Source organism: Opisthorchis viverrini (genome assembly GCF_000715545.1).
Source record: "Opisthorchis viverrini unplaced genomic scaffold opera_v5_230, whole genome shotgun sequence".
In the NCBI taxonomy this organism is placed as follows: domain Eukaryota; kingdom Metazoa; phylum Platyhelminthes; class Trematoda; order Opisthorchiida; family Opisthorchiidae; genus Opisthorchis; species Opisthorchis viverrini.
Window position 1 is genome coordinate 761,594 of NW_008751885.1, and position 24,220 is coordinate 785,813.

General features: G+C 43.2%; 1 protein-coding gene across 1 annotated transcript in view; it reads right to left on the reverse strand.

Moving 5' to 3' along the window:
• Positions 1–24,220, reverse strand: part of T265_08631 (hypothetical protein) — a gene marked incomplete at both ends in the record, with an annotated part of 91,296 nt that overhangs the window by 16,834 nt on the left and 50,242 nt on the right. Inside the window, 16 exons of the mRNA XM_009174493.1 lie at positions 3,291–3,650; positions 4,896–5,051; positions 6,382–6,721; positions 7,958–8,127; positions 10,679–10,792; positions 12,602–12,808; positions 12,959–13,366; positions 13,488–13,619; positions 15,668–15,859; positions 18,388–18,463; positions 18,836–19,086; positions 19,560–19,826; positions 20,882–20,992; positions 22,370–22,621; positions 22,792–22,902; positions 23,608–23,765. Coding sequence (XP_009172757.1) covers positions 3,291–3,650; positions 4,896–5,051; positions 6,382–6,721; positions 7,958–8,127; positions 10,679–10,792; positions 12,602–12,808; positions 12,959–13,366; positions 13,488–13,619; positions 15,668–15,859; positions 18,388–18,463; positions 18,836–19,086; positions 19,560–19,826; positions 20,882–20,992; positions 22,370–22,621; positions 22,792–22,902; positions 23,608–23,765 — 3,305 coding nt within the window. The remainder of the gene's footprint in view (positions 1–3,290; positions 3,651–4,895; positions 5,052–6,381; positions 6,722–7,957; positions 8,128–10,678; positions 10,793–12,601; positions 12,809–12,958; positions 13,367–13,487; positions 13,620–15,667; positions 15,860–18,387; positions 18,464–18,835; positions 19,087–19,559; positions 19,827–20,881; positions 20,993–22,369; positions 22,622–22,791; positions 22,903–23,607; positions 23,766–24,220) is intronic.

The following is a 24,220-nucleotide window of genomic DNA, read 5'->3' on the forward strand; positions in this document are numbered from 1 at the left end:
GGAGCAGTTGTCCGAAGCGGCTTTTTCTGATGGATTTGTGCATAAAATGACAGTAGCAAATAAGACTTCATGAAAAACGTGCACCCTTCAGACCAGCGAAAAATGGCTCTCTTCTTGGTAGCCCTCTTCCTCACTTTTAAGGAATGACGCTTTGGGCCTCATTTACTCAATTCTCTGCGGCTGGCGAAAGCACAAACCGAAATGAGGGAAAGTCCATCAGTGAGCTGTTTTTACAGAAATAAACTTGGACAGTGTCCTTGAGTGGAACGAGATTTTGTCAACAATCACTTTGTGTGATGCACTTTGTGGTACCTATATAGAGAATCTTTATCAGCATATAGAACTTCTCTAGCCCACCTTTTCATTGTGTCAGCTACAGCACAGCAGACTGCTTTTCTCTCCTTGATCCTTACCCAGTCACTGGCACATAGGAAACTCTGGAACTTGTCTGTGGTTGCAAATTCACATTTTCTATTACTACACACAAGCAGTGCATCAAAATCTTCCTCCAGTAAGGCTGTACTCTATGACTGAAGAACGCCGCAGGTTCCAGAGCAAATTTATGTAGTGAGTGTTGGGATGATTTATCTTGGAGCACAAAAGCAGACCTAATATGATTTATTTCAGGGTTTTGACCGTGAAACACTCACGTGATTCATCAGACCAGATAAAAAATGGTCGGACATTGACGCACTTGTACATGTTTTAAAGCGCCCCAAAGTGTCAGATCCTTGGACTGGATGAGTACTGTTGTGAATAGTTGGACCACGAAAACCATACTTTGGAGTATGCCTTTGCGTCGATCCAATGGCACCGGTGTCCAAATCAAATATACCTGCACAGATACCAGTTACTGCCAACGTAGTTGAGCAACAAAAACTGTAGTTTTGAACGTGGAGTAGCGTATGCAAGAATGAGACTTTTCAGGCTACTTGAAACAACCTTTGGCGCGCACTTCATCGCCGTTAGTGTAAACGAATAAGGGAACCAAGTCGTTTCATGTTGCACTTGAAGGCACACTCCACTGGTGCATCAGTTTTAGTAATATTTTCTGCCACAAAAAGCATTCCTTGCGTATAACGGTTCCAGGAGTAGCAACAGCAGCTTCACTCACTGAGATGAAAGTGAAATAGCTGTATGCTGTTGGTCACAGCCCAAGGATGCCGATAACTGGCCCCCGTATCTGTTGGACCAAAGAAGTCTTGATGTTCCCTATGTTTGGGGCTGCCAGTATGTTCCCGGGCGAACGCTATTTGGGGTTGATATGATTCTGTGGTACCACAAGCTAATCAAGGCAGCTTTCGTTTTTTTTGCGCGTTTGCCCCGAAATCACACGTCGGAAATTGACTCAAGCAGTGGTAACAGGGGGAGGGTGTACGGTTGTCCCAGAATGCACAAAAGCATTCTTCCGTTTGAACAGATTTTTGTAAACAAACTAATGTTAGTTTCCATTGTGATGGTGTGGGATGATGGCAGAGTTGATTACTTTCAAACATCAATATCCTCAGGTGCCTGCAGTTATGTTGTATGATATCACACAACCAAACAAACGCGTCTGACGAACCTGATGAAATACATGTAACTATAGGTTATCATCAGTCATGTTGAGTGTAGCATAGGGATAACATCATTTGCCATGGTTTTTCCCGCAACAGGAGACATCAAAACATTCCGCGCAAGTCACCCTGGTATAGTATCACAACAATCAACACATAAAAGCAATCCCAAAGTGTTGCAGATAAAAGCAGCGATAGGTGAGACCAAGTACCGTTGTATCAGCACAACAGATATGACAGATTCAGTTGTCTTTTGCTGATCCCTATTGTTTTCGGTGATAACCAACTGCCTATATGTCACAGTCCAGTGAATGCGACACTCCATCGGCGTGGTATTGACTGATTGGTTCCGAATCAAGCAACTCATCCCAAAAAACAAAGTGATTTTCTGTCGGTCCTTGCTTTTAACGCTACTTCTGGGTTAACCGTTGGTCCCTGTTGTCACTATCGCTAATGGTAGCGCTTTATCGTTCCTTGCCAAAAGAACCATCAAATTAAATAAAAAAGCATCTTATATTGAGGGACGTCTAGATGAAGATATTGTTTAAAAAGAGCTCCAATATATCAACCAAAGGCTGTTTATTCCTGAGGTATCATTTTTTTGGAGGTAAAACCATATTTCAATCGACCTACAGCGTTGGCGGTGAAGCCGACCAATGTCGAAGGATGGATAAGCTCTGTATATCTGTTTCCTTTTTTGGAAATCATTAAGAGCTCAACCTCACGATTCTCCAGGGAGATTCGAACCCGCAACTTCCGAGCTGTGAATCTGAGCCATTCGACCACGAGCGGATGACCAGCAGTGTGATTATCTCACACTTGGAAAGGATGTAACATCACCCATCCCACAGTTAAAGAATACACATCACGTGACCACGTGTTGACAGGCTCATCGCTCTCTCTTCGTAACCGCAAAGATTGTTGGCAGAATGGGCTTTTTGAAGTTTTCCAGATTACATGACCGAATATCTAGTCTTCAACCACCACCTGGTAGGTTGTGTTCATGGATCACCCTAAAGATTCGTGAGATGTGCACGGCTGATCATTCACAATAGGAATAAGAAGGCCGTACAGTGCTCGTTTTAACGCAGTAAGGCAAAACTGAGCGTGTCACAAGCATGTGTGGAATGGTCTTCCAATAACAAAAAGTGAACTTTCATGGTCACATTCGTCTATCAGAGCCCTCTTTTAATCCATCTTCTACAGCATATTTCAGTGTTAAACGCGCTCTTGGAAAAAATTACCAGCAGAAGAAGGATACGCACTTACAGTGAACTATTGTCGGACAAACGAATGACCCTATCCGCAGGAAATAACCTCATTTAATTTCCAGAAGTGAGTACCCAAAAGCTAACTTTGTTACCGCAGTACCGAGACCTTAACGTCAGACATACTGCTTTGTCGGATTTCCGACGATGTCCGCTCGCATGGTGATGAAACGTTTGCAAGCCAATCGCAAAGCTCATAGAACAAACTAGGTGCAAGAACAAAGCTGTTGTAGGCTATCAATAAATTTCTTCTAAGCAGCCAAACTCTGCGCTCCATGATGATGGGTAAATATCTCACACCATAACTCCGTAAAAAACAATCAAGTCAGATCGATTCATAATTCGGATTTCCTACTCTCTACTGAAACAAAGTAAATATATATCTCACACCATAACTCCGTAAAAAACAATCAAGTCAGATCGATTCATAATTCGGATTTCCTACTCTCTACTGAAACAAACGTACCTGATTCCACTTGGAAATAAGCGACTGGAACTGCCGTCTCATGGCCGGTTTTGTCCTACTGTGACATCTTCCCATAATCCACGTATCAGCTGAACTCTTCTCCGTCTCATTCACTGTCAAAAGATGCTTCATGACAGAGCTGTAGCATGACAGGATCGGAGCGGTTACGTGAGTACGCGTGAATCGCGCATACTCGTAGGTATCCAGTTGTGACTGAGCACAACTTGCTGTCCGATCGATGGAACTTTTGGTCAAGTTTGGATGACAGCGCGTCCGTCTTATTCGAGCTTCGAGCTCACACAGCCAGTTGGAAAGTGTAAGCCAAGCCTGCTGAATAGCTGTTGCAACATCCATTGCACTCTGTTTCGAAAATGGAACCGACGAATATTGGTCAAAAGTGGTTTACAAGGCAGGTTGTATAGATAAAAACTAGAAAACCAAGTTCACAGGCGAAAACAACATACACATATACATTACATGATTTCTCTTGAGTCAGTTTTACTTAACTGGGCTGCACGCTGCGTCTTGGCTAAAGTGTGATATTTTCAGCGGCACATTAGATAAATGACTACTTCTAATTATCGCATCTTTCAACCCAAACCGGCTATCTGGTCAGGTTTGGTCGGAGCCAGCTTTTAGAACAAATCTACTGAACGAATTACTGAGAAATTTCATGACACTTCTCATACTACTGAGAGAACTTTTAAGCAGACACCACATTAATGATCTTGGCAATAGGTTACCGAAAATAAACCCTGCGGTGACCAGCTGTGTCAAAATTTGTCCGCAGCATTTATCGATTGGTTTAGTGTATATCACCCTAACTGGCAACCCCAAGTGCACACATAGAGCTTCATTAAAATTCATCATTTCAGGTTAATCTGATATCACAACTATATTAGATCGCGCTTACCGTTTTACAAATTGTACAATGCAAACTAGCTAGCTCTTGGTTGCGGCTCACTACCGGCGTGCCCTCAAACAGTTGTGTGGAAGCAATTATAACGGAGTTAGTCCTTCTGATCCTTTTTAAGACGCACTGTTTCTTCTGCCATTCTACTTCGAATAGCTAGGTGAGCTGTGGATCCGCATCGGACAACAGACTGCTGCGTCATTTCGATAGAGCACATTACGTTCCGCTTACATCTGTCTGTGGGGTTTTCAGGTCATTCGGAAATATACCATCGTAGGTTAGATGCTGTCGGCATGGAAACAAACACCGAAGCCGCTTTCTAAGGGCCAAAGGTGAAACAGGGCCGGCCAGTGACCTTTCATCATAAAAACATCCACATGACGTTGAGCCCATAGATGTTCTCAAGAATCGCGGTGGCTGTTAAGCAGGAATATCCGTTGGAATTTTTCTACTACAAACACTGAGGTGTATTGGAGGTAATGGCTCGTCCGCAAGACTAAGTACTGTCACAATCAAGCTGAAACTGATTTCATATATGTCATACCTTCAACCAAATTCTAGAAAGAGTTTTAGAATGCACTGGGCTGCACACTTGGGGCTCTTGATTTGCTGTATTAACTCTGGTGTGCTCAGTCACGCAATATCATAATTCGTCTTTGATTTACTTACCACTAGATAAGATAACAACTTACTTCAAGAACTTGGCTGCGCAGATCCAATGCAACCCGCAGACGCATCATTCGTATTCGCAAGTGCAACGGTACATCTCGGCGTGAATCATCACTAACCGGAGCCTGTTCACTGGCATTCCAAAGATGCATCCTTTTATCCAATTCCTCTGACAACAACTGGAAAATGGACATACGAGAAAAATAAAGCGATCATGAGTTTGATTTGAGTGAAATAAGATCATTCAAGAGAAAGGCGGGTGAACTATTGTTCTATTCTCCAGGCTCACACTATTTTACCTCAGCTCTAGCGTCTACATGATAAGAGATATATTGACCACTTGGAATGCCACTAGTACAAAGTTGGGGTGGAAAATATCCACTAGCAAAACAGCCGAACCAGATACCAAATTTGCATGATACATATCAATGTGATTAGCAGGAGAAGAACACCGTTGGTTGGTAGATTATGGTCCAATGAGCTTTGGTGAGGTTCCCCTGAAAAGAAAAGCCTGTGACCTCCGGACCATTGAGAACAAGGTAGGAGGAACAGCAAGATTACACGATAAATTCATTTTGTGCACTGCCTTTGGCTATATCATGTGGAAAACGGTACAAGATACAGAGTGCGGTACTGTTTACAACCTTGTTGCAAGTCTAAAACAACGTCACAAACGTGGCCTGTCAGGGTGACCCAGACAGTAGAAGTCAGGTTTGAAATTATCATTGCATATGGCCTTGGATACAATTCAATCTCTATGGCTGGCTGCATCATGCTAGGACTGGGAACAATGAGTTGAGTTCCACACTGTGCCCTGTGTCGAATAGGTGGTTGGCGATCGACGATTTGAACCTACGTTCGATCACTATGGAGTTAGAGTCAGCTACCATGGTATGGAGTGCCTTAGGAACATGCCCATTGGCTCGTATTTCAAGCCTGAATATGCTAATTGTAGGCTTTTTTTTGAACCAAGGAAAGCACTAAACAGATCCTCGTAAGCAACGAGTCAGAGGGAGAAAACGTAAATTGCTGACTTATTACTTTGCAGCTGACACCCAATGAAACCCAGGTTAAAGGTAGACAGTAGGGAAACTTTTGATTGTGGAGTAGCTATGGAGGGGATGTGCCGAACAAATGTACTAAACGTTGTGCAGCAACACGTGAGCCTCCTGGACTGGACTGTTTCACAGACCGATACTGTGCTCTTGAAGAATCCTATTCTCAGCGTGTAGGATCTCTGATTTTACTAGTGTGGAGAATGCACGCAATCGTTCTATGATATCAGGTGACTCAGCGCTTCGCTCACAAAAAACTCCAAATAACCTTAACTGTTCAGTGATCATCCAATGGATGTTGATTGAATTCATACAAGCAAAATAATAAAAAGAATATATTGTTATTAACAACAATACCGTGTAAATGTCCAATGGGCCAATAACATTTCACTGCACTGTCAAAAGAAAGAATATACAACAGCTTTGAATTAATAAGACCACCGTTCTCACTCACCCGAACTTCGTCTTGGATTGAGTGTACCAGCGCAGTATCCCCGTACACCGACACAAGCGACTGTAGATCATTGGTGGAGAAACCGCACTCACGAAGTCGCGAATCATCCTTGATACAAATTAATTGAATTTTGGTATTTTTGGATGTAGTGCTCCATTTGAAAGACATCAGTTTGATTCTATCTGGACCTAACGTGTCCATGTTCGGAACTGACCGTATTTCCGAAACTGAACTAGAGATTTTCAACGTAGATTCGAAAGTCCGAATCCATTCGCTTAGTTTTTCACACGCCGCCGAGTGCGCGCCTCGATCCAGCAAGGCCTTTTCACAAGCCAGCGAACTGAAACGCAACGGAACAAACCTTATCACATTTGGGGAATTTCTCTGGTTACCATGTTCCTCAGAAGGTGACAAACCTGAACATTCGTATCCCGAATCATGTCCGCGAACATGCTCGTTGTGTGGCAATAGAAGGCTACCACCACATCAGTGATAGAAGACCGTCTTGCTGTCACGCAGTAGAAGCCACCCCTGACAACCGTGTTAAATGGGCACTTTTTCATTGTATACCGAAGGCGAATCGCTGAGATGAAGCGAGCATAGGGTCTATCCGTAGCTGCCTAGACAACTGATGTCATTGCCATGGCTACGGACTTACATCGGCTTCGAATTAATGACCACCCATTGAGGCTTCCAGAGCTGTGAGTTAAGAAATTCCTTATCAGCCTCACAATCCATTCAGTCTCAACTCGGACCCAATGAATCGCACCATCGTCAGAAGCATGATGTCACCATGGGGTCAACTGTACAACCACTACTCGCTGAATATCTGCTGCAACATTGGAAAATCACATTTCTATGGTATACGTCACAGTTCTACCGGTATCATATAGTTTTAAGAAATTGCCTGCATCGTTGATGAAGAATGCAATTCACATGAAAATCGCACAAAGCCTCTTACTCCAATCCAGTTAAAAATGTTAGCCACTCCATAAATTCTTCAATACTCTAGATGCCCTTACTGGTAGGGGGTACTGCTTTCATACTTGATCCATCAGCTTCCTCAAATTACAAAATAAGAGGAGTAAAAGACCTACGTCGGGTTCCACTCCACTGATGTCCCGCTTCTTGGACTGGCTAGCTCGTAAACCCCATCCAAATGATGTTTTGTAGAGAGTGCACCAGTGGAGAATCTATGACTTAAAAACACATTAATCCTGGCCATCCTACAGCTTAACTTTTCTTAGATGTTATCCACACAAGCACTGAAATTGCACTGAAGTGATTTACGGCTGTTCTGAGACGAAAAGAGGCGACAGAATGGTCGGAGTCTCTCTCCTCAAGACGGTATCATGGGGATGTTTATGAGTTTGTCGGCTTATTTTTCACTACTTGGTGCTCCAACTTCAGTCGACCAAAGTAACATCCTTCCACATTCTTATGTTGGTTTCTGAGATGTTGGGTGCTGATCACCCGCCAAGAATTGAGTGATGTTTAAAATCATAGGTGGCCCTGAGACCTCGCTCCAGTGTGTATGATAAAGATAGATCTAATGATCCAACAGTGATATGCTCACCGCTCAGCTTGCTTCCGAAAACAGGCGTACCACAAATGTCGCAAGTCGGTCAACATGTTGTCAATAATTCCTCTCTCGGGATCCGACTGTGTGCACCGATCACGAAGATAGCATCCCAGCCGTAACACAGCCGAATAGTTGGCAGATTCTCTTTGTAAATCCCAGCTTGGCTGTAATAATGAAAAACAATGGTCAACTGAGGTTTTGGGGATCAATAGTCCCTCAGATCAAAGCTGTTGCCCCACAAATTATTGTCGAAGGTGTTTAAAAAGGCACTGAGTATCAAACGGTCTGCGAAAAGTAAGAGTTGGTTGAAAAATGTAGTTACAACAAATCGTTTTCCGAAGCCAAGTTAAGACAGCCAAGAAACACAAGTGGTGCAGACCCTGTATCAAATTTAAACGGTTCGTGAGTGTGTCGACATCTACGTGAAGTTTGACAGCTGCAACTCACTCCAAGCTTCTCTGTCTTCTCCTCTAGTTGTGTGAGAAGCTTGCACTATTAAAATGGCCCGGGTCAAGTCATAGGTTTCGATAATGAACTGGAGACGACTGTGCATCTCTATCACGCCGGTGGAATTGTTTGTGCACTATGGACAATATGGCTTAATCTCATGTTTCTTACTTACAACGACTTAGAGAGATCACGCCTTCATCCCTTTCATGCAAAAGATCAGGGTGAAGAAGCACGACCAATGACTGTGAAAGTTCAGCCAAGGTCAATTAGGCGAACGAAACAGAGCAAGTAGGTCACAAGGGCGAGATGGATCCATGCGCGCGAATCTACTGATAGGAAGGTCGTCGTTCGACACCGACCTCTGCATCTCGACTTTCCTGTCTAGGCTTGGGAATCTTGCTAGTATCCCAGCTCTCGTGATTTCTTCAGGTGACATGGCACCTAAGCGCCGAAAGGTGTCACAGCTGAACGATTGCGAGGCAAGTCAGGAAGGCTCCTACCGAAGCTATGAAATCACAATAAAGCAACTGCCGGAAACTTGAGAATTTCTGTGCACTACGTACGTTTTGTTTAGAAGGGCGGTTGTCTACTTATGACTGGTTTGATCAACTAACTTAATTGCATGGAAAAGCAGGGTGTTCACTGGATACCGATTACCAGAGAAAATGTGCACTCTGTTACATTATAGCTATGCTTCTTCAAACTCGTGCCTTTCAGTGTTCTTAAGGGAATAGAATATATCTGGATTCGCTGAGACTATCCGTTGGGAATCTCAAAAGGTCTCGGGTTTCGTGTTTCGTGATTGTTCTTCACATCACTCAAATAAAAATATTGTCAGTTTAGGCTGTGACTAAGGCAATGTAGGATTCTTACCAGATCATTCTGCAATGTCTTATTTGAGGGGTTGTCAATTCATTCATCGCCCACGTGTCGACATATTCCTAAATGGTTTTGATCCATAATCGTGAGAGTAGAGGAATAAATATAAGCCTCCTGACACTCCTACGTCTACTTCGCGAGAGTTAACACTAACACGACATCAAAGAAAGCATTTATGCTCACCAACATGCTTCAGCAATTTTTTACGAGACATTAAAGAACCCAGCTTATACCCATGGGAGGGACAATCGAAGTGAAATAAGGCTAGCTACGTATCGAAACAAATAGGAAATTTTTAGGTATAGTGTGAAGAACGAGGGATTACGTTTCTGTTAAGTACAAACGGAAAACGATTACATTATCTAAATGAGGTCGACGGCACCTGTTATCTGGAAATCGCACTCTTCAATAAGACCACTAAGCTATCCCAAGCAACTGAGCAACATGCAATATGCGACACTTTCGAGGCACTCTGTGAGCTCCCTATAACAACCTACTGATTAATTCCTTTTGAACTTTCTTTCCTGATAGGAAGTTCCACTTTTACTTACAAAATTCGTCACCTAATTAATTAAGTTTGAAACTCTGACAGTTCACAAAATGAGCGACAATGGCAAAACACAGACCAACTGCAGCAATCGCAACATGCTTTATTTTGGACAAACTTGTAGAAAATTAGCTACACGAATGTATGCGGTCATCTAAAGGCATGATCTGTTATCCTTGATCTTCCTACTTGAGAATCAGGGAGGCCACGAATTCAACTTGGAAAACCTATAGGCCTTGGAACTCGGAGACACAAGTCAAGAGGGATGACGCTCCAAAACCGAATCGATTGACAGACAAGTCGAACGGGTCCATTGTATGCACCACTACGTGCAAAAGGCCAAGGACTCAACCGCAATACTCCAATAGGTCCGCATATTGAGTTAATAAATCAAGGGATAAAAATTGTCTTGTATCTACATCAGAAAATCCAAGTATAGGGCTCACATGTGCACGTGCTACTGGATTAGAACAGGAGAGATCAAGCTTGTGGGTCTCATGTATGTCGACCAAGCAGAACACAACCAATCCAAATTTTGCTCGAGACTAATACCATGTTTATTAGTACACCATCAAACTACTCAGATCCACTGAAGAACCACCATACTCCAATGGACAAAACGTATCTCCATTAGTAGTGAAAAGTTTGTGATCAACCTGTCCAGCTCAGTCAACAAACGAAAGACCAGACATGCTACCTAGCAACATTCCCCTAAATAGCAAATAGTATCTGCCGGAAAAATGAACGCAACGTAATGGACCAGCTTTATTTGTAGCTTACTTGGTACTCAGATGAAGTCCAGTTTTGGCAGCCAAATAACTGAAATCCACGAGGCTTACCTGTGGTTCGGAGGCCTTTGCATCCTTTACAGTCGAGCTAGCTGGCGAGTTGGACGATTTCTCTTCACAGCAGTGTTTCAGAACGGACATCAAACGCTTGTAGGCTGTGTCAAACTGAAAAAGCGGAATTCGACTCAGTACATGGAAACTGAAGTATCTCACACAAACATGTGTCCCGAGAAAACAAATGACCACAGTCCCCAAGAATTTTCCAACTAGTAACCCCGAAATACTGAATGGCAGAGTCCTTGAACCTTTAGGAGGACGATCAAGACGGAGGTATCCACACCTTTGGACGGCATTAAAATAAACATATCAGCTTTTCGTGTAGAAGTAAAGTAATGTCGGTGGGATTGACACTACGTCTTCACCCAACATAGGCTCAGCGTACAATGACAAATGAACTCTAATTAGGTAGTCCGGCTAGTAACAGCACGCGCACCACTGGGGTCGCTTGCGTGTCATTTCATGCATGGTTTCCAACCAACTGGAAGCAGGACCAAGTTGGCCTCTGGCGAAAACGCACGAAAATCCCACAGCAATCAAATCGACGGTAGTTGCATTAATTCCACGTTGTCATGTCGCGGTCTATCCCCCGTAAAATCTTGCGTCAACAATCACTTGGAACAGAAAACTATGCTTTCATGAGTAGAAGTTGGTTAAAAAATATGTAACGGATGCCCCAATCGTCTCGACCTAGTGCGTTTAATCCGCTGCTCTGACGAATCTGATTCGCTACCAACAGTCCGCCTATGCACCAGTTCGTTGAATATTCACTAAAGGCAGTTAAATATCGTTGTGCTACGGAGACAACGGTTACCAAAAGTTTGAGGACGTCTAGAGACTTCGGATCAGAGTGGTCGTGTTTCGCAAACACACTGTAAGAAGGCCCTTATTACTCTCTTGTATGTGCAGTTCCTTGGCTTTCGCCAAATTCATTCTTGGTGTCATAAATCCTGCAACTTGGTGAATGCTGCCCACATTTAATTATCCACGCATTTACTTCATTTCACATTGTACAGTCAGCGCTCGAACTGCTGACAAAATAAGTGAAACGACAAACAAACTCAGGTAATCATTCGGAAGTTCCGAGAAAGCAAAAGCAGATGCAAAATACTCAAGAAAGGCATGGAAATTTAAAACTAAAAAAGCTCATGTCGAAACATGGGATCACCCCCGATATCTTGTCTAGACCGCTGTGCGAGGACAAATAATCAATCCTTTCGGTTTATATCATATTCAGGTTGACATACTACATAACATATTTGGCCCCGTTCAAACAGTTCATGTTATCGAAACAGTGCGCAGGCCTTCACTGATGCGACCAAGGCTTGCGGGTGAACCAAAGCGGGAGGACCATTGTACAAAAACAAGAGTCGTGTTGGCATGTATTCTACAAAATCCAGCAACCACCAACACCTGGAGCCCGTATCAGATGCCAATTGAACATGACTCAGACAACCATAGATGTTCAGACGAAAATCCAGATCACATGCCATTGTGAGAAGTCATTTCACTGTGGCAGATGTTTAGTCTAGCTTATCAAATTTTTAGTTAGGTGTATTCTAAACACTGTCTGCAGTATAAAGGTGCTGGATTTTATGTCACCAAAAGTCCCATGGAAATTGGTACCAACCGCCCAATTAGCTCAAAAAAAGATGACAGAAGCACTCTAAGAACCATACTTTGTCCTTTTTCTCTCCAAACCTAACTTCCTTTAAGCATATGCGTCCGCCACACAGTGAAAAGTTGTATTCTGCAAATAAAGACCAGGATGATCCTGTAAATCTGTCGTGGTCCGTATGTACTCTCAGTTTGCAGTGGGGTATTTTGTTTTAGACGCCGTTGCTAGATCACACCTGGGGTTTTTCACTACAACAACCCCAGAAATAGGTTGGCCAGTACCAACCAAGTTACACTTACCACAATGTCCTCCTTGAGGGCTTGTTGAAGAATCTTCTTCCGCTCTTCAGCTCGGCTGCTAAGACACAAGAACTCGTGCTTCATGCTACGAATTGTTGCCAACATTTTCGACACTTCCGAAGGTTGACATAAACATCTTAACTGTGGTACCGCGGAATACATATCGCTTACAATCGTAGCGTGTGCCTGGAGTGTGGAGATCGCAGTCTAAAACACAAGACATGCTGGAAAATGAACGTAGGAAACTGCCAAGTTAAACTATGGGTACATTAAAGCGTCTTTAAACATAGGGCAAAATATCTTCGATCGGTTAAACAGGAGCCACGAAATTACGCGCATCAGACTAGAGAAACTCACGTTAATTTCCATCAGCTGTTCATTGCACTGGGCCACCAACTTTGAGGGACGATACAATTTATCTAGAGTTGCACGTAGACTTTGGAACGCAGTCGATAACTTATGCATTTTCTCTTCATAGTGAGCTACAAACTTTACGTGACAGCCCCAAGCCAGTTGCAGGAAGGACACGAAACGTTTGTACCGGTGTTGCTCACGGACGAACAGCCTCAGTCCGGGAGCAGAAAGACTATCCAGTGCTTCAAGGTGGTCGCTGGAGTTATTCCCCAGCAGAACGACCTCCAAATAAGTTACAAATTTCTTGATCATTGGGTCGGATGAAATCGGAAGCATAATCGATTCCCGAATGTTATCCATCGTTTGTGCGGATTTCACTTGACTCTCCTGCTCTATTTTGGTACAAACCTCCTGAAATGGAATACACAATTAGGGAATTCGTCATCTTCCTCTTTCCGCGAGTCAAAACAGTGAGAACGGCTAACTCTAAATTGACTTGTTACGAAGAGTAAAAGTTCAGTAGAAAGCTTACCTGGAATTCGTTCAACTTCGCGCTAGCGGTCTCCAGACTCAATCCCTTTGGGTCAATCCATTTGAATAGGCGAGAACCGTTTCGACGAAACCAAGATGCACTGTTGAACATAAATGAGTCGATTTTTCGTATCTGAAGTGCAGAGTAGGGTTGAGTAAAGAACTGTGTGCATATGGCAACTGCGGTACTGCGTAACTGTGATATCAAGTGCGCTGCTGGACTACCACCGTGAGCGACTGTGAACGACGAGCACCATTATCAACAAATGTGCTTTCAACTACGAAGAATCTACAACAAGCAGCAGTGAGAAAACTAAAGTTTATTGTTCGGGCAGGCAGAAATATACGCTTTTATCAGTTAAGCACCGTCTTACCGATCGCTGTTGCCTTGCGCATATTCTTTGTTGCTGCGACAAATCCAGGTAAAACATATTGACAGTAATGATGATATCTAACATAGACTCGATTCGATTCGAGGAAATCAAGGGTTGAGAAAGTCAACCAATAGATTATCCCGTTGCCTAGCTGACTCTTTGACCAGTAACGGCTATCACTGCTAGTGGTTTGAAGGAACAAGCGCGTGCATTACGGCACTGTCCGCATGTGGGTTTAGCGTGCAGCCACTACCTGTCTTAGTTTGCCTGAAACTCCTCACTGGTGCATATCGTCGGTTGAGGTCAGACTTTGCAGAAGACCCCGCCACCAACACAGAAACGCCCACTGAATTGCACGACACAGGGTAGTTCAATGCAACTCTACAAATCCTTCAGTGACACCATGACCTGCAGTCGTGCGAACGGAGACCATCAAGATTTGCTAATAAGGCGGAGATTAGAAGAGAGTCAACATACAGCGTAAAGCGAATCACATATTAAGAGATGTTATATTGCGGATTTCAGAAAAAAGTAGAAACAAACGGACGCATCATCAGGCTAACAGGAAAGAATCCCAATTAAGTGTGGATCAGGAAAAGTGCTCAGTGCCGCCTTCCATTTGTAAGTAAAGTAGATAATTATGTACCTACTGATTGACTATGAGTAGCTAAACAGCAGAGTGCAATACATGTATACAGCATTAATTTTAGTGCTGCAAAATCTACTTAATCAATTAGGTTTGAAGCACAGAATTATCACATTACAGTTGGAAAATGCAGTAAATGTACATTAAACATCCGTTTCTTTGACAGCCTACACTTCCACTGCTTTTATATGGGCTTTCGCAACTCGCATTACGAACAGGACTTAAAGGACTTGCAAGAGAGTTGCACAGTGGACCACTCTGAACTCAGCAATTTACCGATTCTCCCCTAAAACACAACCGATTGCCGCCAAGACGCCCCAGTCTTACAGATCCTCTTCGCGATAGTATATGATATTTCACTCCTTTCAACTCCCAAATTTAGGACCAATATGACTGGGAGATAATGTGACAACATATTACGGTAAAATCAACTGACATGAGATAAAGTTCGTAAAATTGGATTGTAGCATCCATGCTACCATTTCGAAGTTTTACAGTCTCTACATAGTAAAAAGACAAAACTTTAGATCGTCCTATTCCTTGTAAAAATGGGGAAGTGGAATCATGACGCCTCTTCATGAAACGACCCATTTTACTGGTCCGCCGAAGAGGAGTAAATTCCTTTAAATCAATTGAGAATTTGAGCCATATTCCGCCAGTATGTCTATATTTGTCACCTTGACGTCAGCCAGGCTTCACAGTACTTTTTGTGTGTTCACTGAGGTAATATCAAACTCGTTGTTAAAGCTCACGTAGCAGTGAAAGAAGGCCTTCGCTGCGGAGTTATTTAGTAGAAAATGCCAACTGACCAGTTACAAACTATTGGACAGGAAAGCAAAATCCTCGTATGCATATTAATTACAATACCTGAACATCTATCTTCTCTTGAACACCTCTTTTTGAACCTTCCTGGATACTCATTTGAGTGTTGCTACAAAGCAACTCCACAAATTCGCAATAGATATCCCTTTTCAATCGAAGTTACGAGATGAAAACATGCTACTCGCATGCCGCCCCCATCAGTAGTATCAGCGTTACACCAGTTGTTCGGTTAAAGCGTGATTAGGGTCGACACACGAGTGTATCACCTCGTGGACAAAACACCAAGGGCTTGACAACATACCACATCACAAGAGAATTACTGCACAGCCTTGCACTTACCTGAGCAAATTCACACTTGCTTTTGAGTAGACTGTTGGAGCTTGTATTGAGATTTATCAGCAAACGGTTGTAAACACGCTGCCACATTGGATCCAAGCTTGCGTCACACACGATTGGAACCTGCCCCTGCTTTTGAGCATCGGCAAATTCGTGCATCAGTGTCTGATAAGTAGTCAGTTCTGAAACATATACCTAGAAAAACATTCCATGTCAAGCATTGACTTGAATTACTGTCGTTGTAATCAGGATACAAGTGTTCTGTTGTGATCATCAAGATAACTCTGTAGTCATGAACGGAGTTATAAACCAGCAAAACAGAGAAGTTCCGCCAGTGTCCCATGCACATCCCCTGTTTGAGATGCATAAGTAGGAAATATCGACGCGAAAGAAACGATTACAACACATTGAATGTAATATAGACCGGAAAAATAGGTCCAAGATAGCCATATCAGAACAGATAAGAAATCTCTCAAATTGCTTTCAGGGTTTGAATTCCAGGTGTATCTAACAAATGCATTAAATCTATCCACCAGTGAAATTAACAGAGACGATGAATGATGGTGGTCGTTGGCTTGTTCGCTGAGCTGGGCAATTTGATTGCAAACGTTTCATCACCAATCGAGGTGACATCATCAGTAGCGGTGGGTTGGTGGTTGTGCACAACCACCAACCCACCGCTACTGATGATGTCACCTCGATTGGTGATGAAACGTTTGCAATCAAATTGCCCAGCTCAGCGTAACGCACTGATGATGTCACCTCGATTGGTGATGAAACGTTTGCAATCAAATTGCCCAGCTCAGCGAACAAGCCAACGACCACCATTTACGATACCTGAGCTACCAACATTTTCCTCTATAGAAAACGATGAATGATCTTGAGTTGACCATTGTGTTCTCGTGGCCGGTCAGGCCGGACAAGACTGGTGAATCCCGACGCACAATGGTAATGGTACATGTAGTTCATTCAAAGATACACATACATTGAACCAAACTCCCTGTAGCTGGTGCAAACCCAACGGAAGAGGATTGAAGGATATCTCATATAAATTCATTACTAAATCAGTCAAACACCGCCTCATTTTCCAGCTGGATTGAGGTGGAAAAACGAAACATTTTTCTGGACACACTACAAAAAACCTGTTGATGATTGTTGTTCGGTTACAGAGGGATTCTTTTGGCTACGCTCATGAGATGAACCCTAACGATTCCTTCTTGAGACAACCTATTTTCATCGTCTCGCAATAAGCAGTGGGGTAGCGGGATATTTCCACTAGACCATTTGGCAAATCCGCCTAGCTTAGCTCAGGACATATCAGTTACTCTCTCAGAATTCGTTAGCCTTCGACAGTTTCGAGCAGTCCCGAGTGCATGAAATGACGTTCACAGGGGGATAAAAGGTTTATCAGCCCTGTGAGCGAATTCAAAATGGCATAAAAGTAATTATAGAGGACATGAAAACAGAAATGCTGCAGAAGCCAAACGAATGGGTGGCTGGACACCGCCCAGTGTTAATTCGGATTAAACTGGAATCTTTGTTTTTGTACTTCACGGAAATGTCCCTGATAGAATCCCCCGTTATTCTGGCATAAAATGAAGTTCTATGGGCATAGCATATCAAAATCAGTCCTCAACCAAGCGAAACGCCTGGAAATTCTGAGTCTCTTGAGACAAACAGAAGAGATAAACTTGAAAATGAATGTCCACAGGGTTGGAAAAACGCTTCACCTTAATGAGCAGCAAAAAGGGATCATTTCCTTGCCTGCAATTCATTTTTTATTTCGGAACAACTACAGTGCGTCAAGCTTCCTTAGCTAAGATCAGCTGTTGAAAACTGCGACATTGCACGCAAACTATCTGTGGAACTCATGGGGTTTATCGTTCGGTTTGCTTCACAGTTGAAACCGCTACAGATTCACAATTCGTCTAAATTCAAGTATGACTACAATTCTGTCGCCCTTCCAGTTGACCCCAGAGCAGAATTTGAAGTATCCCGAATTTTATGTTCCTGATTAGTACACAATTCATGACAGCATTTGGTTGTCACTGTTCGTCTTGCGCTAACCGCTAAGCACTATACATATTTTAATTTCTTCGATAATTGCCATGATAGTCATTTCAACAAAGATTGCTAGGAGGTTGCATGCCTGTCGAAAAGACTTGCGTTCTCGTCGTCCTACTGATCGCCTGGTGAGATTAAATAACACTCGGTTTTTTTGTTAAGAGGTAATCCACTAATAGTCAGTGTTTTTTCCTGTAATTATTGGTTGTTCTCAGCTACCCGCACAAACCAAGCCACAACACTGACGCTATTCGGGGGAGTTTGAAGGACTGAGATAATGAACCAAAGACGCAGGACCCTCCAGAGTTCTAAACTTTGCTTCAGTCTGCAGCTGCTGTATAAGAGCAGCTCCTCAGTTTTGTTTTAGTGCTATGGCGCGTTCAGTGAATGAATTATTTCGGAAAACAGGATCGTCCTGTTCCATGTAAGTCAGGTCTTTGTGAGATGAAGCCGGTATATACGAAGAAACTACGAGTCAGTGCCCCTCACTCACTAGCGAACCTTTACGTAACAACCCCCTATCTACTATGACAATGTTTCTGTGGGTAAATCAATTAGCTCTCTTCCTCTGTTCGTTATGATCGCTTCCCTGATGCGACAGGTACTGGTTGGTTTTTCAATATTGTAATGGGAAAGTATAGTGTGATTCGACGAGTTACCTGTCTCTTCTTAGACACAGAACCAAGTGGGTGCCAATTCTTCATTTTAGTTGAAAGTCTAGCAGTATTGTGGTAGCTGAGTTCCGCCTTAAATAGGTCTATGTTTTGGTCACCCTATGGGGTCAGGAAAAATGGGAGATTTCAACGACGCCGAATATATAACTTGTCTAGAGAAAGAAACTCACTTCTTAAGGTAGCCGACATACTAGACTCCACAAAACTTATATCTTTAAACACGTAGCCAAAGCTTCCTACTCATGGCGTGTGTGTAAGTGAAACTAGGTATGAGTACCACAGGCTACGTCGTACCCATCGTTTGACATTCCTATGAACTCGTGATATTTGTGCAGCCAAAAAACTCTCCACCATGAGACCGAACTAGCCTTTGAAGCTGGTTGACGCTTTTTCGCGTCCTGCTCAGGTTGGGTTTTGCTCGAAAACAACATACTATTGATTCAAAAACCAGATTATGTATGTCTGACTGACCTCTAACTGTTTTCTGCGCACGATTCCAGAAAAAAACCCGGTCACCGCAGAAATGTCGGCTGTGATTGTTGGAAGGGTGGCTTGGAAACTTTCCTTCTCATCGTTAGGGGGGATTCCCGGTCCAGATACACCACAGTCGTTCACAGTTTGCCCTATGTCGCGCAAAACCAGGTCGGCGCGTCCGATTTCAAACAGACGAGTATAGATAGTTCTCTGAAAAACAAAATGTGAAAATTAAGACAGATTGAAAGCTTCAAACAGTGGTTTCATGTGAAATGGGTGCTTCGCTCCGAATCAGTCGATGAGTGCTTGTCAATGTTGATCTCACCCACACCCATCTGAAAAAATTCATTCCGACCTTCCAACCGGAAGAAGTTACTCCAAGCCAAATTATGCTATGGTGCTTTTCAGAGACTAAAAATGGCAAAATGTTTGAAAAGCGTCCCTCATAAAAGCCTTTTATTCGGCAGGCCAGTTGTTGGGAGGTGAAACTCAGTGAAATCTTCCCTCAGCCGCTTATTATCTCACAACACGTTCATGATGAAAAGCCTTCTGCCAACTGACGGATTTTGCCGTTTGCGATATATTGAGTACCACTAGTTCTATTCGTGTGGTACAAGTTGAGACCAAACTGGCATATACCCGAAAGAAAGAAAGTACTGATTCTAAAATCATAACTGACTCACTGTGGAATCTGCACACATCTTTATCAGATTGGTATAAGCCACATCCAACCGGTCAAGATGTGTATACAGTGGTAGGTTAAGTACGTCACTGTAAACCTCAGTTGTTGGCGATGTCGACTGGTTTTGGTGGTGGGCATCCCAGGAGATCAAATGCCTTTCAAAATTTACTTTGGCACTGAACTGCCCCAGAGTTTGCCGCAGATTATTAACGTCATGAATGACTTGACCGATAGCGCCTGCCTTTGATCGGATCATTAATTTTGTGGTCTGGAATAGAAAACAGACAGACTCCTGGGTGTGTTCCAAATGATGAATGCAATGTACGAAACATTGGAAAGAAGACTCAAAATTCATTAAACGTCTGACACATTTGGACGACTTCCCTATTCAAGGAACCTCGTGGAAACCAACCTGCGTAGACCTGAGATTCAGTCGGGTCCTCCATTAGCCTCAAGGTATGAAGCGACTAAGTGTATAAGACCACATAATCATTAGAAAGGAAAACGGGTGATCTTTCCGGCGTTATCTCTGATCGCCAAACACTGCACTATAGTCGAAAATTAATATGCAGCGGAACACACGGATGAGTGAATCCCAATATCCCGATATCCAAATATCCACTTAACATCCTAATTGAATCATACTGATATTTAGGCGCACCTGCAATCACATGAAAGATTCGGAATGTAGCTTGTCCTAAAGCAATAAATAGTCAGAGGTCAGTGTGCAATTTAAGCACGAGCATAATGAGCCGTCTGCTAAAGGGTAGAAATGAAGATGGGGTGAACAAAATCAGACTTTTAGGTTCATCCCTGCTTAAGCATCGGGAATATCTGACAAATTCACTGCTGTCCAAGTAAGACGACCGGCCGTCACCACAGAAGAACCGCCTTTGTGAAGTTGGTATATGATCGAGTTCCGGATCTGCAAATAAGTCCTGTTGGGTTAAGTAAGCTGAAGGTCATTCCATTTTCTAGATCAGACATTATATTTCACTCACTGCTCCAGCCCAATGAAGGGATCACTATTATCATGCTGATAGATTGGCGGGAAATGCAAGCAGCCGCTGTCAGATCTTTTATAAAGGGAATCGTGCCATCTTCCCCGTATGGAAATTGCATACAATACACAACCCTCTCAGTGATGGGTCATACTTTAGCAAGATACCAGCCAAGTGGATAAACGGTTATTCATGTACACGCTCTATATGGACCGTCTACTCGGTGTTTCAATTTGGGGACGATGTCCATTCTAGGTTTGTCGGGAGAGATAGATTGAATAAAATGAAATGCAGATGTCATGGTTTGTGCGCTTGGACTTACTGAAAGTGTGTTGAGCAGAGATAATAACTCATCAGGAGTAGATGAGCTCTGGTCAACTTGGTTAACTTCACCAAGTATGCGTGACTGATCCTCTAACCAGGGTTCAAGACGCTGTGAAAAATAGAGCAGAGTCATGAAAGTGTCAATACAAAACGCAAGTCTCTATTTCCAAATACGAAAACCTGCTGATAAATGTTCTTAGTGTCTGGATTATGTGCGCCTTGGTCTCTTCTAGAATCCCCGAATCTCTCGAACTATTGCTCAGGAGTGGGGCCCCGACTGCTCGGTTCTCGAAGCAAGCGATACATCAATCTGTCGTGCAACTGGACATATAGGGCACGCACGACAAAACAACTAGTAGCTCACTTTCGCGAGACACAAGTCTGACAAGCAGGAAGACTGGAGTCTCTCTTTCTGCTTTCTATTCAAGACGATTCAGACACCCGTACCGTCTACCTCAGTCCAAAAGACCAGAGAAACATGACTTCATGCAGTCTCACTGTTCACTCTCGATGTTGACACCACGGATCCACCGAAGCTCACACCTGTTGAAGACAGGCTATTCCTAAGAAGCAAAATTCGACGTGTAACACAATCAGTTAACCGCTAGCTGTTCATTTGGTCAGATGGAAATAGACATGTTTGGACGATACACAATACATTCGGCCTGGCTACACCAGAGTATTGCTAACGTAAGCTAGTGGACAGAATGGTGCACCACACTCCAGACAATATAAAAAAAACAGTTGGTTAAAAGGAAGACTTGCGGGTACATAAAAATACGGACAAACAATGCATTGATTAGGCGATATCTACATTCTATTGCCTCTAAAGGTCACAGAATAGGCGAAATAATGCATTCTTTCAAACGATCGAGTAAAGTGTTGTGCTGCTAGTTAGGTTCAAACCTAACTGAAGTGTCCCATATGCTGTTGTTATTAAGATGAGTTTGACAGTTCACTGGGATCATTTTTTACATAACGTCTAAAACTCCAGAAAACTTCACCTAGGCACTGGTGGTAACTATCGTGAACCCAGTACATGAACCAGATCGCCGGTCACTTGTTCTGCTACCGAAATGAGATTATAATTCTCAGGCTGTAAGAAACGGCCTATATACATGTGTTGATCGCGAATAATTTTCTTAGAAACGCAATGGACGCGCCGTGATTATGAGGCCTAAGGAACCCGTGAAAATTCACGGCCAATATGGAGAGCAGATGAACAAAGGCGAAAACACAAACTATTCATATGAAGAGCGTTTTTGGAGGACTAATACGTAACGAATCTGGACTGAAAATGTGCTTGGTCCTCTGCTGTTTGCGAGAAAGGACATTCAGTCCAAGAACAGAAGAGCACTACCATTATGTGGAAAAGGTTGAGCTGCTTACTACTGAGGTTGAGTGTTAATGAGAAGACTTAAGTAGACAGTTATTGGAAGAAGGATGCAGCTGATTTGGGTGGGTTAAAATGTGTGACCAGACTCACTGCTGTCATCGATGACACACGCTCAGAAAGTTCATAGGCAGTGAGAATAAGGTGTTCACATTCGCTGACGGCATCCATAAAGTACTTCGTATGAATTTCGAGACCCTCAGTTCTGTACCACAGCGGTATTGCATTCGGCTTCAGAGTAATGATATTTTCTTTGTCTCTCTCGTCATCCCCAATAAGTGGTGTCGTCATTGGATAATTGCTTCCTTCGATCCGCGTCAAAAGGCTCAGTTCAGTCGAGATCTCCTGCACAGAACGTTGGAGAAAGCACGTAAACAGAGGCCACTAATCACACCAGACAAAACAGATACTTCCTGCTAAGTGGATAATTAACTTAGATCAAGTGCGTAACGTACTGCATAATGTACCGCTCTGGAATAGCATAACAATTTCACCAACATGGCAATTAATATTACCTTCATGAGCGTTAGGGTCGTTCTGAAGTATTCAGAGAGTCTGGAAATTGAAGGATAATCACTCTCCTTCAGAGCGGCGAGCATTGAATGGACGACCTGGTGGTAGCGGAGCTGGAAAAAATATGTAGAACTTATTATGGACACTGAAGAACTGATGGATCTGAAAATCTCTTGGAGTGTTCTAGGACGAAAGTTGACCAAAAACATCCAGTAGTCTGTCTGGTTAGTGCGTCAGAGGTAAATCATCCGTTTGAAATACCCCACTCAGTGATACCAGGCACTTTAAGTTTATTCAAAAGCAAGCTAACCACTTCTGTTATAAAGGTGTCTCTACTAATGGTGGTTGCAGTGAAAAGCCATGTTGTTCTTTCCAGGGTAATTTCTATTCTGGGGAGTATGTCACTATATCAAAGGCACTCTAGTCTACATTCTTGTGAACGGTGGTGTCCAATGTGCCATAAAATATTTTCGCACAAAAACTGCGAAACATCTAGCCATCTAGGACAGTTGTTTGGATTTCCCTAGAGAATATTTATCCATATTGGAACTCTATGCGACTGTAAGACTACCACTCAAGTGCAGAACGTACGAATATTTTGGAAGACGATTCAGGCTTAAAAATAATAAAGGCAATCTTGCCATCCCGTTAGACCCTCTCATCCCGTTCTTCTCGATCAGACGATCAAATCGCATTAATTAATAGCGCTGTTCAACCAGAATCAAGTTGTAAGAGCCCTCGGAATACGCATTCAGCTGAACACTTATGGACTGAGTAGTACGGATGAGTTCAATCACTTCCGGTGTACGTACACTCACCTTTAAATCATTAAGCTTAGCTTCAGACTGACTCAGCTGAACTTCCTCAGAGTGAAGCGACTGTGGCATTGAGGCGGCCAGTGAAGAAGTCGAAGTCCAGCAAACTTGTTCATCCAGCGTTGCATCACCTGCCGCGCCAACAGTCTGCTTTTCACTTTCTAACAGTTAAAATAGAGTGCGAACGAGTCACATGGTCATAGAAATCAGCAAGAAGACTAAGAAACGATGTTAAATATAGATACTAAGAATGCGTCCCATGTGAAATAGCTCTACGTCTACACAGAACAGTCAGGCCAGGATTGGAATAAATATATCTGAACCTAGGAGTAGCCACACCTCAAGGTTTCCAGATGGCCTCTGCATACTGGGGGGAAGGAAGACCACATACTCCGAAGAGACGGTGGGGTTAATTGATGATCATCGTTATTGTAGTTCACAGTAAGTCAGAAGAACGCGTAAGTACGGACACGGGTGTATTGGGTACACGCGGCCAAACTGGTCCGCTTTCGTGGCAGGCAAGGCAAAACAACTGAGTCACATATCCAGTCAACCCACAGCGCTCACGCGAGCCAACCAATCGGACACACATCCAATCAGCCACTCAAGTCACATG